At 44.8% G+C, this 13,225-nt stretch overlaps 4 protein-coding genes across 4 annotated transcripts; 3 read left to right on the forward strand and 1 right to left on the reverse strand.

The window, feature by feature from the left end:
* Window positions 1-597: 597 nt before the first annotated feature.
* DFL_008804 (uncharacterized protein) lies at window positions 598-1,129 on the forward strand (the record flags this gene model as incomplete). Its single annotated transcript, XM_067638591.1, has 3 exons — window positions 598-629; window positions 693-776; window positions 850-1,129. The coding sequence occupies 3 exons, from the start codon at window positions 598-600 to the stop codon at window positions 1,127-1,129; spliced, it is 396 nt and encodes a 131-aa protein (XP_067486464.1).
* A 1,609-nt stretch (window positions 1,130-2,738) lies between these two features.
* Window positions 2,739-3,790, forward strand: DFL_008805 (uncharacterized protein; the record flags this gene model as incomplete). Its single annotated transcript, XM_067638592.1, has 5 exons — window positions 2,739-2,786; window positions 2,877-2,969; window positions 3,034-3,093; window positions 3,153-3,181; window positions 3,241-3,790. The coding sequence occupies 5 exons, from the start codon at window positions 2,739-2,741 to the stop codon at window positions 3,788-3,790; spliced, it is 780 nt and encodes a 259-aa protein (XP_067486465.1).
* Window positions 3,791-4,218: 428 nt separating this feature from the next.
* Window positions 4,219-4,955, forward strand: DFL_008806 (uncharacterized protein; the record flags this gene model as incomplete). Its single annotated transcript, XM_067638593.1, has 2 exons — window positions 4,219-4,820; window positions 4,886-4,955. 2 exons carry the CDS (start codon window positions 4,219-4,221, stop codon window positions 4,953-4,955), a joined length of 672 nt encoding a protein of 223 aa, XP_067486466.1.
* A 4,625-nt stretch (window positions 4,956-9,580) lies between these two features.
* Window positions 9,581-11,381, reverse strand: DFL_008807 (uncharacterized protein; the record flags this gene model as incomplete). The annotated part of the gene is made up of 6 exons (XM_067638594.1): window positions 9,581-9,926; window positions 10,000-10,057; window positions 10,134-10,422; window positions 10,609-10,623; window positions 11,030-11,169; window positions 11,378-11,381. The coding sequence occupies 6 exons, from the start codon at window positions 11,379-11,381 to the stop codon at window positions 9,581-9,583; spliced, it is 852 nt and encodes a 283-aa protein (XP_067486467.1).
* Window positions 11,382-13,225: the final 1,844 nt, after the last annotated feature.

Raw genomic sequence — 13,225 nt, forward strand, 5'->3', positions numbered from 1 at the left:
AACGACGATGGCATTTACAGGCGTTCTTAGGAAACATCTCCTTAATATCTTAATTCTTCCTCTTTCTCGATCTATATATATTTCTCTTTTATCTGGGAATAAATCACCACTTTTGGAGTATGGAGTACGATTGCATGAATAATAGTTAATGAAATAGCGCTATAATCACAAATGTTACATAGTCCCAATAAAGTACATCATGGTAATTATTTGTTCTTCATATGTAAATCACCCAAGATAAAGACTCATCATGATCGTTGATATCTGATCACGCTAGTATCGGAGCTAGTCTGTCCGGCTTGTGATTTTTTAGTCTCATCTCGTCGCCTAGCCCTAGCTATGATCGATCAGTCTCATGAGCTCGACTAACTAAATTGTTGAGTCTCAGAGCCGGAATCTCAAACTTCGCCTCAGGTTTGTGTTGCCGTTGTGGAATTTCCACATGGGGAATCCCTGTTCCACGAAGCCGCATCATGCAATCCACGGATGTTGAGGAACGTAGGAGGGTAACGTTAATTATAACTCGAACAACAGAAAAACGATATCACGTCGGACGATCTCATTGAAAGCGAAATATATGTGTTACCAAAGCTCAGAATGCCCCGTAGCGACGAAGCCGAAGCCTTCTTGTATGTCCAAAACTACCCTTCCGAACCCGTTGTTCCACCGCTAACTAGAATCTGGATGTCCAGTGTTGCCGTCTATGAAACGGTCCAGCAAATCCCATACGGCAAGGTGACATCCTACGGGCATATCGCTAAACTAGCTGGCTATCCGTAATCCTACCCCAGTTTATCAATATTTCAAACCATGGTCTTTACTAAGTTCTTCTATGATTGTCGTCACCAGAAGCCGTCCGCGTCAAGTCGGTGTAGCATTGAAACACTTATCGACAGACCCTCAGGCGGAGTTTAACGGTTCTAATGTCCCTTGGCAAAGGGTTATTAATTCACAGGGTGTTATTTCCCAGAGAGAGGTTGTATCGGGTATGAGAAGACAGGCAGATGTTCTTCGAGGGGAAGGTGTAACGGTGGATGAAGATAGGCAGGGAACGATGTCGGTAGACTTTAAAGAGTTTGGTTGGTTCCCGGCGGTGGAGGACAGTGAGGATGAAGACGAAAATGAATGAAAGGCCGTAATAATGACATGTATCCTGTAATCTTTCTTTTATTTTCTGAAAGAACTCGATAATAAAAGGAACTCGACGTGCATCAAACAGAGAAAGAAACCGTTACAATTCTCACAAATATAATGGATGTGACGTCACGACGGTTCATGAACTCGTTCTGACTTTACTCGTACATATCGTTGCCCACGGATATCTAGTCTCGAGAGCTAAGCGAGCATACCGTGAAAACAGTGGTCACAAACTTAACGAGACAAAATCCTCAGCTACAATATTTGTGCTTGAATGTGTCGAAGGGCTAACGTTAAGCACATCGCACCCTTGTTCACTTACCCTAGCTCGCGACCCGACACCCCAGATTAAATATTCGTCTTTGTACCTCGTACTGAGCAATATGCAAATATCCTAATCAATTCACAACCCTATCGTGGAAATTAGCGCAACTTAATATTCTGTGCGACAGACAAAAATCCAAACGGCAGCTTTTCAGGGTAGGCGCTGAAAGAAAGAAAGAAAGAAAGAAAGAAAGAAAGAAAGAAAGAAAGAAAGAAAGAAGGAGCTTTTTTTTATACAAATCTCGCGAAAACGTAAAGTTCGAAATTCTTGCGAACTAGTCAACTAGGCGTATGCAATCCGCTAGGTAGACAGTACTATTTGAGAGTACGATACTTGGCCGTTACTTGGTATCGCTGACCCGCCTAATCATGCGCCATATAAATTGACATCATGAGGCTGTATGTGGATGTCAAGAAAGACGAAGATGAACGTTGGCAAACTCGTAATGATGCTTGCTACCTTGGCGCGTGTGTAGAGCTAAAAATTTTTGATATCGCTCATATCGCTTCTGTACGCAAACGCAAGTTTCAAGTCTCAAGCTGATTAATTTCAAATCACATTCTTGAGGCTGAGAAAAGAGCGCCCTTTACCATATCAGTTGACCCCGAAATGCTTGCTTTCAAGTTGAGCCGCGGAATAGAAACAAGGAAAACCGAGTCCCTGCTCTTTTAGGTCGAATTGGGATCATGGATCAAGGGTGCCAAGATTGACCTGCTTAATTTCCCTTGCTGGAAGCCGATCTTTTTCCGTTATCATGAACCCCGTGTCAGGATGCCTACGACTGTGGGCAGAGGGATTGTCCAGACTTAACGTTATGGGGTGGTTTTAAAAGAGATCTTTCCCTCCCTCTAATGGGGAGTCGGAAATCGGCATTGTCAAGATTCTCATCATTTGTTTGTTCGGAATCTATATCAGCTTGCCAATACTCCCCATCTCCTAAGCTAAGCTTGTGCCAAGAACGGCGCCTTCAACGATAAACTGATAAATATGCGGGGTGACTTATTTTCCGTCGCTGTAGTAGCGGCGCTGCAATTCTCGGCGACTCTAGCAAGCGAATATGATCTACACTTTTATCCACTAGAGGTGCGAGAAGTAGGAGAGTTCGAGATGATAGGGCGCGAGATGAAAAAGAACGGCGCGCCAATGGCTGGGTTGGATATCACTGGCGACCTGGAACGGAGGGGAATGTCATTGAACCCAAGACAAACTTGTCCCTCGGGATACGGTCTTTGTCCGTCAAGTGGGAGATGCTGTCGTTCGCCTGGAAGGTGCTGTGATGACGGCACATGTATTATTAGTGGGCAAACATGTTGCTCAACTGGAGGTAAGCTTCCTTCCTGCTACTTTAAACCCGAGGAAGTTATCGGCTTTTAGCGTCATTGGCACTAATTGAAATCTTGATTTATTTTCCTAGGTGCCTGCAATACTGGACGGAAATGTTGTGGAAATGGTTGTATTCCGGGATCCTCCGTCTGCTGCTCGAGTAACGGCGACTACTGCAATGCCGGTATGCATATATACCCCGATGAGAATCTCCAATGCTTTTGCGCTAACATATAAATACCATCTAGGTTATCTCTGTTGCCGGACTGGATATTGCGTTTTACCTGGCGGCGAATGCTGCCAAGATTGTAAGTCCGACTCGTTGACGTTTGCTGCATGGGCCTCTCAATTAACGATTGTCACTTAGACGGAACATGCCGCCCTGGATACCGATGTGTGATCAATAGCGCTGGCGTAAGAGGCTGCCGACGAGGTACTAGTGGAGGCGGTGGCAGTTCGATCACTGCCGAACCAACTTCAAGAGGAAACAGTGTTTCCAATCCACCATCCCAAGCCCCAACAACTACTCCAGCACCAGACCCAACGACGGCTCCTTCAGTCGAATACCGGTGGTACACTACCACGATCTATTGGTATTACTACTGGTACTATTATGTCTGGATTTCGACCAGCGACTATACTTCCACAAGAAGTTCGAGAACCACGACTTCTACGACCGTTTCAGCTTATGTTACCGCTTTTTCAGCTGCTTCCAGATCATTTGAGTCTATTGCAAGCGACTTGACCACATCGACTCCAAGCCAATATACTACAGAATTTGAAGGCCCTACTCCTACACCTATCGACACTGCCACATCGTCCGAAGCGTCGACTGTCGCCGCCCCCTCAAACACTGGAGGAAGTAATTCCCCAGGCAACGATATCACAAATCCCATTGGCAGTAGCGGGGATAATATCCCCGGTGCTGGTTCGCAATACAGAGCAAGAGACGTATTGGCATTTGCGCCAGTTGTCCTCCTATTGACAATGGTGTATATGCTGTGATCGGAACACGATCGCTTTTCGAACGGCGAGAGAGTTATGAGATTATATACTTATGTATACGTAAATACCAAATATACTTTGTAATGTTAATGAACATAAACGGTCACCAGATTACCATTAGTTACTTCGTTGCGCTCCAGCGATTGAAAATTCAGCCGTAAAGTTTGGAACTAGATGCGAGTTGTTCATGTTGCAATTTGATGCGTTGTGTTTGCTTACATCTGCAAACCTGCCTCTTCGGTATTCTGCCGACACCGAAATGCTGCGCAACCCAACGAACTTCCAATCACCGAGAAGTCAAGTCCACCTCTTACGGTACCTTTCTCCTGCGCGAATCTCAACAGCCAGATATGTCTCTTCTCTAAACCCCAACATCTACACCCTCTATCCTTAACTAGAACTCGAGAACCGCCTCATGGATTCCTCGGATGGATTCCCAGCCAAATTCCCAGCAGTCTCTCCCTCCCATCGACACCTACGATCCTCTCCGCGATGACCTCCAGAACTTTCGCAACTCCACAGACGCCACGGGTGGTTCGCCCGTCGGCATGAATCGAAACGATAACAATTTTAACTCGCTACCCCTCAGTTCGCCTCCCACTCCGACTGGTGGTTCTCGACGAGGTTCCCTCCCTTTTATCCGGAACCGTAATCGTACGGCGTCAGGTGCCAGTTTAACGTTCATACAACCGGCTCCTATAGACCTAATCGACCATACGGTCGATCCATCGGAACGTAGCTCGGCTGCTTTTGCCCGTAGTGTCGTAGTAGGCGATTATACGATCATTAGTGGGTCACCGTTGAGAGCTGGTGCATACGTTGTTTGGAATTGTACTGTGGAAACGCTGGAAGGCCAAAAGTTTACAGTTATCAAGCGTTACTCGGAGTTTGATGCGCTGAGGGAGAAACTACTACTTGCGTTCCCAAATTCTAAAGCTGCATTGCCGCAATTACCTAGGAAGAGCGTTGTCTCAAGATTCAGGACGAAGTTCTTAGATTCAAGAAGACAGGGGTTAAACTATTTCTTGTCGTAAGTTCCAAAGTCTTTAACCATTGGGAAATGGATTGTGCAGCTGATGATACTTGCTACTACAGATGCATACTTATGAACCCGGAGTTTGCTGGTTCGCCTTTGGTAAAAGAGTTCTTGTTTAATCGGGATTGATGTGGGCTCTTTTCGTATCGATAGCTTTTACATTGCTTGGAAGCGTTCATTTTGACGGTTGCTTTAAAATTCAGGTCTTTTTTTGGTTTCTAGCATTCTGTTCTAGGCGATTGGTATCTTGTGACTTAAAAATGATCTTATATACAATCTTAATATTTAATTAGCTGGTCGATCGTGGCCTTATGTTTTGAATCAAAAAACTTATTAAGACAAATGTTACTTATAAACGTAGAAGGCCTATCTTATTAATATATCTGATCAACACTGCCAATATATTACGAGGTACAGCCAAGATAACATGGCCTTGGGTCACGATAGGTCTATATATCTAACTAGCACCCCTTCGATCACGTTTCTACCATATCAGCGGTTGTACCACCGGTGCACCCTAGCTAGCGAGCCGCAAGAACATTTGTGACATTTTTCTCCTCAAAAAGCAAAGGAATGTGTCATGGCATGTACAACCCAGCTTGTTTTGTAACCGAGAATTGGGGAAGTGCTGTCATAAAGATGAGCGCCATAGAAATGATGGAACTTTAGAAAAAGGGACACCCGGACGCGTTGGTTATAGAAACTATATAGCCTCTCTCTATAGCCAATCGATCTATCCGGGACTAGGCTCTTCCTCTGGGAATCCAGATCTCCTAATATATCCTAGGGCTATTGTAATATATCGCACCCATCTAAGGGCCTAGATGGGATTTAACCTTCACGTAAACAATGGTAAGCCTCCAGAAGTACGAAACTGGAGAGTCCATCACATAGCTATCATCGTGAGCATGGGGTCTCTAGCAAGCAAGTAATTTCAAATAGGATAAACACAGTCTTTCGCAACTATCGATGTTACGGGATTCTCACCACCTTACCTAGTGGGGTACGACCCTTGACTCCTTCAAACGAGATTTCGGCCTTAACAACGGCTCCCAACACTGGCGGGACACTCTCCAAGGAAACATCGTCTCAACCTTCCAAGCCGGTACATTTTTCGGCGCCTTACTCACATTCCCAATCGGTGAGAAAATCGGTAGAAATAAAGCAATGCTTGTCATAGCAATATTCTTAGTCGGAGGCGCACTTATGACATGCTTGTACGGTCATTTACCATTGATATATGCCGGCCGCGCTGTCGCCGGGTTTGGAATCGGATCGGTATCATTGCTTGTTCCAGTTTATATCGCAGAAGCTTCGCCTCCGTCAATCAGAGGCCGTTTATTTGGGATCTTTGAGATTTTGTCACAAGGTGGTTGAATGTGCGGGTTCTAGATAAATTACATTGTCAATCATAAAATTTCCGTTGGTACGGAAGTACAATGGATTATACCCTTGGCTTTACAGCTTCTGTCAGGAATTCTACTCTTCTGCGGTATATTCTGGTGTCCGGAAACTCCAAGGTGGTGTGCAAAGCAGGAAAGGTGGGAGGAAGTTAGTAATAATACGCTCTCTTGGACCCGGAAACTTCCAGCCGATCGTGAATATGTCAAAGGGGAAATAGAGGAAATCCGAATACAAGTATCATCGAGGAATCTACCCTACGGAACTAAAACTACCAAAATATACTATATATCCCGGCTTTTCCAAAAGGGTACACGCAATCGTATTGGAATAGGATTACTTCTCATGGCATTCCAGAATCTCACAAGCGTCGACATAATCACATACTACTCACCTCGTATCTTTGAAGCCCTAGGGACCCAAGGAACCGACACTAAACTCTTTACCGCTGGATTCTATAGCGTTTCCAAAACCCTTGGGATGATAATATTCTTCGTAAGGTTAGTTGAAAAAGTCGGAAGATGGCAAGTTTTGATATGGAACGCTTTCTTTGGATCTATTCCAATGTGGTATTTCGGCGGGTATGTCTTGAAAAACGATCCGCCGGCGCCGGCTAGAGGCGATGTTGCACGGAGTGGGTGGGGATATTTGGCTATGGTTTGCGTAAGTAGTCCCCCGCCTTTCCTCAAACCAAGGTCTCATAACTGATAAAATAAAGTGTACGCCGCAGGTGTATCTTTACATTTTGATATATTGTGCAAAGTGGCAAGGCATAACCTGGGTCTACTGTTCCGAAATATTTCCGCTAGATATCCGAATGGTCTGCATCGCTATAACAACAGCAGATAAATTGCTTTGGTCGTTTATCATCTCTAGGACAGCGCCGTATATGATTACATCTCTTGGATATGGGATATACACGTTCTTCGCATCTTTGATGGTGTGTATGGGTATATGGGCGTGGTGGTCTGTGCCGGAAACCAAAGGGAAGAGCTCGGAGGAGATGGGGGGTATCTTCGGGGCTACTAAGGCATAATATTTAGGACAAGGAGAAGAGACTCATGTTGAAGAAGGAGTGGATGAAACCGATATGGATGGGAAACCTGTGCTGGAGCATATTGAGAAAAAAGAGTAATTGGCGTCAAATTTGCGAGATCATCAAGTCTGGACAACTGCACAGCTTGACATCAGATGGCCATATGCCTTCCAAACTGGATGCCCATCATTGTGGCCATATGGCTACTCGATTAGTATTGCAATATCGAATCTTGCTACGCAACCAACACAAGCGGATGTGGTATTTTAGATCATTGATATTGAAAACCGAGTGCGGACTCTTGAACAATCGCAGCCGTACTGCATAGGTACTACCAAGCTGTTAATTATTGAAATCTATAGCCTCAATCGTGGATGAGTACGTGAGTTACGTGAGGGAAATGTCAATTTTTGCATCCTATCCAGAAGCAAAATATTAGATCAAGGCTAAGAGCCTATCCTTTGATAATCCCCTACAAATCAAATATATATAATAATGGGGAGATATAAGAATATTTACCTAGCCTCGCAATGTCTAATGAATATTTTACCCCCGAGCATGCCGGAAGAGTACTCCTCTCATAGGATTAACGATATAGCTGCCTCTTCTTTGCCATCTCAGCCCTAGTCCCTCGAGCCTCACGACCAGCTATTATACTATGCTGATCACTCTACGCCCTCGCCATGTCCTAACAAAATACCGGAATCGCTCTGTCTGAGCTACTACGAGGCGACCACATGGGCTTTGGCTTCTTCGTATGCTCCAGATGCGGCCCGAAAGGTGATGCTATCTTCCAAGCCGTTCGACTCAACCGCATCGAGGCAACACAAAGGCAGGTAAACGAATTCGGGATTTACCTACCCCGGTATATCGGCCTACCTGTAACATTCGAAGAAAAGCGGAGGGAATATCGGAAAATTCGGAAGTATCTTATAGAGACTACTTAAACGAGATCAGTGGGAGCGATTGATTTACGATCGAATACGGACTCGCTTTTCGACCCGACGGCTTTTGAATTACCGTTGCCTGCGCCACCCATAATCGAACGAGATGAAGAGCCCGAGGGCGCCGGTATCGGTCAGCAGGCGATTGCAGATATGGAGGAATATGAAAGAATGAAAACGGAGATCAGCGCTACTGCAGTAGTCGACGCTTGTATGGCTATCGCACCACACAAACAACAAGAGAACTATACGGCCCGAACGGGGAAAACGTTCTGAGATGTCTTCAGCCTTCGAGTCCATTTCAAATACTCAGGGGTTTATGAAGGGCATTGGGTATATGTTTTGGCTTACGGGACGGGCCTTGAGCCCTGACTGGAAGCTTATTGGTAACCAGAACGCCCTCGAGGTTTTATTCCACACAAATGGGCGACAAAGCTAATTTTATGGATTGCGAAAGTGTTAGCAATATGGCGGTGCCAGATGCTCGGACTCTCTATCGTACTTTTCTGCTTTGCGAGCGGCATGAGCGAACGTCTCCAGAACATCACAATTAGGAGGTTGGAAGGAGTGACAATAGCGCCAGATTAGCCACCATCGAACGATCCACTGCCTCCGATCACTATCTGGAGGGTTAGGATTACCATGGTTGAAGTTTAGAACCATGGCTATTACGTATATACTTAGATTCGGGAAGCTTAGTGAGTCGACTTTAGTTAGCAAAAAGCAATCTCGGAGCATTGTTGTTGTTATGTTGGGTGTATGCAAGGGGTTTACCAAGGAATACTGGTTAATTTGTTCAATTCGGGATTTTGTCATTGTCGTCTTGCATGCTGTAGTGTAGATTAAATGTTGGATGTTGGTTGTTCTAGCGAACGAGAAGTCTGTGTAACGCCAACTACCAATAACAACGTCCTTCTTCATGAGAATGTCTCGGCTGTTGGTCATTCCGGACGTCGAACTCCACATCGCGAAGAAACGAGCCAGACCCAATTTCTAAATGTGATACAAGGTATGCATTCAATTTAGTAATAGAGAATCCCTAGTATTGATTGTTGAGCTATGCTAGGGGCTATGCTAAGGGAGAGCAATAAGATGCATTATGCAATGTCGCTAATAAACACTAAACATCACCTTTTCTACCCACAAACTTCTCGCCTCCTTCCAAATAATCCCTCCCGATAAAAAAAAGGTCTTCTTCTGGCATAAGAAATAAGAGGCAAAACCAAACCCATCCTTCCATAACTTAACCGAGAGAAAAACGCGTAATTATAAACCGTACTGAGCAGAAGCAGAAAAATATATATATATATCCATCATGGAAGGAGAAGGGCATTGCGGGCAATTTAACGAACTTCATCTCTTTATATAGAGTCTTATAGCAGGGAGACGAAGGTACCGCAAAGGATGGATAGGAGCATGATGCTGAAGGTATAACCGCTCCCAAGTTTGATGGCTGAGCTGGGAGTGTCGGAGTTGTTGCTACCAGTCTCGGCTGGAGCATCGTCATCGTCGACAACGCTAGTCTTGGAAGCACCGCCCTTGCCGGTTGTTGTAGCATCGAAAGCGGCATCATCATCATCGTCGTCGCTGCTGCCGGTACCGGTTGCTGCTGGGGCGCTGGTGGTCTTGTCGGATCCACTGACGGTGGTAGTTGCACGGGTAGGGTTGGTAGCACCGCAAACACGTCCAATTCTGCAATTTTCAGCACAGGTGGGCTCGCTACAGTTTAAGCTTTTGTTAGAATACGCTCACTGGTTGAACTATTAATTATTGGATCAGATATTTGGCTTACAATTGTCCGCAGTTCTGGATGCAGTTCTGAACTTGGTAGGTGCAAAGGAAGTACGGGACTGGGTGCAACAGTTAGATATGGTTCGATTCAAAAAAAAAAAAAAACAAATCAAGATTTATAAGATTCAAACGTACTGGTCTGGGAGTACTCTGTGGCGTTAGGAACAGTGTTATCGGCACATATGCACTGGTATTGGAGAGTTTCGACATCGCAGTCGTTGACGAAGCCACTACCAGACTTTTGATCAAGGCAGAGAAGACCGCAAGAAGAGATCTGGTTGAGACACCATGTCTGCTTGGTTCCAAGATCGATATCCTCAGCGTCGATGGGGTAGTATGTCTGAGCAGAGACAGCGCCGAGTAGGGAGGTCAAGGCGACCACGACGGAGGCAGAGAAGTACATTGTGGTAGTTTGTAGTGATTTCTAAAGGCCGAAGGTTAGAATATGTTATACCTTCTCTCTACACTTTATAGAAGAGATCTTATGAAAGGGCCGTGTGATGTGGAGACAATGGTGAAGATGAAGTCTACAGATGTTTGTATTTTTCTTCTTTGTCTTGGATGGATCGGGAAATTCTTTTATTTTGGTTTATTTTTCTTGTTTACTCACGTTATTACCTAGAAACTGAAGTGAAGTGTCGGTTGCTTGCGTGGGGATTTAGACAGCCGGAATCTCGTTGAATTTTTGATGAGTGGATTAAGATATTAACTTATTACTTCGGACTAACGAATGTGGTGAATTTAACTGGTAAAAAAATATCGAAAAAACGAAGGACTCGAAAGATTGACGACACCGGCAAAGGCTGGAAGATTCTCGTGAAGTGAGGGAAGGAAGGGAAGAGGAAAGGAGGCCCGAATATTATGTGCAAGTGAGGGCGGTTTTATTTGACCTTGCAAAGCCGAGATTGCCGTTTCCGCCTCTTCTGCACGCCCCTTTCCAAGCCCGGCCAATGGCAGTGTCACTAAACATTCTCTGCAATTTTAGTCGCAAGGGAAGGTTCTTTCCAAAGAAATCTCAATCTCAACCTCACCCTGAGACCTTGCGAGCACTTGGCTTTTTCGGTGGATTCACTGCTAATCCCGAAAGGGCCGTCACTAGTGTTTAATTTGCGTTCAATGCGCACAGCCTTGGCCGTCTCATCCGTATCAACAATATGGATCCTCAAATGCACTGTGATCCGATTTTATTGATTTTGATCAAGAGCATCGACATGAGTACAAAAAACACTCAATTCCCGAGTGCGAACGTTGTATGTACAGGTACATCATGTACCATTACCACCTTCAAGTGGTGTGCATGACCTTCTATTTTTATCGCCACGATGTTACTTCTCGTCGACACGCTAATTCTGATTCAAGAATTCAAATCGTCTGCTCACCCATCTTGTTCTTCACGTTCACTTCTTGGATCACATTTTTTCTTCCTGGTTTGACAGACGGATGCAGGCAAAAAAATGTCCTCGCTAAACGAATGGAACCGTGGCAAGGATTCTAGGCATTAATTCAGGCCATTATTTACCTATTCAAACACCACACCCTCCGACCCGTCTTGAAAGGTTTGTTAACAGTTGTGGCCCATACAACCAGCCTGAAATGGCAGCTGGATAGGGTTTTTAAAGCTGTGGCAACGTGCAACGGACGATAATTCCATGTCAAAGGCATTTTGCAAACGTACTTCAAAACAAGGGTGGGAAAAGGGTAAATACCATTCTCAGCCGGACCCAGCGATGGGACTAGACAGAAAATGAATGTTAGAACAAAGAAAAACAACGGCTGAAATTTCTAAATATTATACATAGTACATGGTGATCATACATTTCCCTCCCAGAAACACCAAAAAAGAGTTCACTCGCAGACCAAATACCCATGCGACAACATACCCCAAAATCAAAACAATTAACCCCATACACGAAAAAAAAAAAAAAACTAGGACATACATACGTATGCACAGCATAAGGAACTTCATAAAAAGGCAAACCAAAAATCCGGAGAAACGGCTCGACCCCCAATGCTCGCAGTTGCAGGAGATATCCGCCCGGGATGCATAGCCAGCCCGTGCGGTTACTACTGGAAGCCTCCGTCAACACCAGGACCTCAGCACGTTTAAGCGTCTTCAGTAATTTCGATTGTTGGGATGTCGGTGGCGAAAGTACGGGCTTCTGCGCCGGCAGTTTTCGTCACACACCGGGCTGTTGAAGGGGTGTTCGGGTTAGCAACCTTTTTATACAAAAAGATCAAAACACCGTTTAAGTTATAACTTGCTGGAAGTTCGGGAGGCAGTCGACGTCGATGTTGTTCCGTTGACAACAATCTGAACCCTGGTTTTGATAACAACCCGGACACATGCTCGAGTTGTAACAGCCCTGGGCTCTAAATCGGCTGCTGGGGCTGCAAACCCCATATCAGGCGACCAGAGCATCGAGATAAACAGGAATACCGAAAAGAAGGTATAGATATTGAGTCTTCCATCGAATATCTTTAAAGACAATATTTTGAATTATAATGATTTATAACAAAAGTAGGTAATTGTGATCGCATACTCGATCGAAACTTCAAAGCTTGGTTTATGTGATGGTTGATGATAAAATGATCTTGTGATATCGATTATAGTCTTGATCTAAAGGCCCATGGTACGTTTTTATAATTCTACTAACTCCCATCAGTCTACCGACCGTTGGTAATGATTCAATATCGATACATATGGATACCACCATCAACCTACAGATATCCAAACCCATCTAGGCAACCGGACGAGCGTCGGGATTTTGCGATATCAATATCGTCTACGTATCCATAGTCGAATTTCTAAATATTCCACAATGGTGAATAACATGTAAATGGGATCGCTTCAACAAGTGGCGTTTCGACCATGTCCTGTCCTTTTAGACACCACCTGTTACCCATGTTGTGCGTGTGTAGACAAGAACGACTGATGATGTGCGGGGTCTCCACAATTTTGACATCTCGATAGAAACACCGAAACGTCCTCTGAGATTTACATTTGCTGCGCTTTTCCTAATTCTCCAATCCTGGCAACGGTTTGTGAGGCGTAGCGAAATGCTCAGGCCTCCAACGCGCAGATCAATACTGCGGCGCAATAGAACACACGTCGTAGATTCAGGGACACACCATCGTAGCGAGAAACGGGCCGCAAGCTAATCACAATCGAAAGGTAGTCGTTTTCGCCAACATCAAAAATCCACATTTCATTATACCGATTAATCGGA

This window comes from Arthrobotrys flagrans (genome assembly GCF_004000055.1).
Source record: "Arthrobotrys flagrans strain CBS H-5679 chromosome Unknown unitig_1, whole genome shotgun sequence".
NCBI lineage: Eukaryota > Fungi > Ascomycota > Orbiliomycetes > Orbiliales > Orbiliaceae > Arthrobotrys > Arthrobotrys flagrans.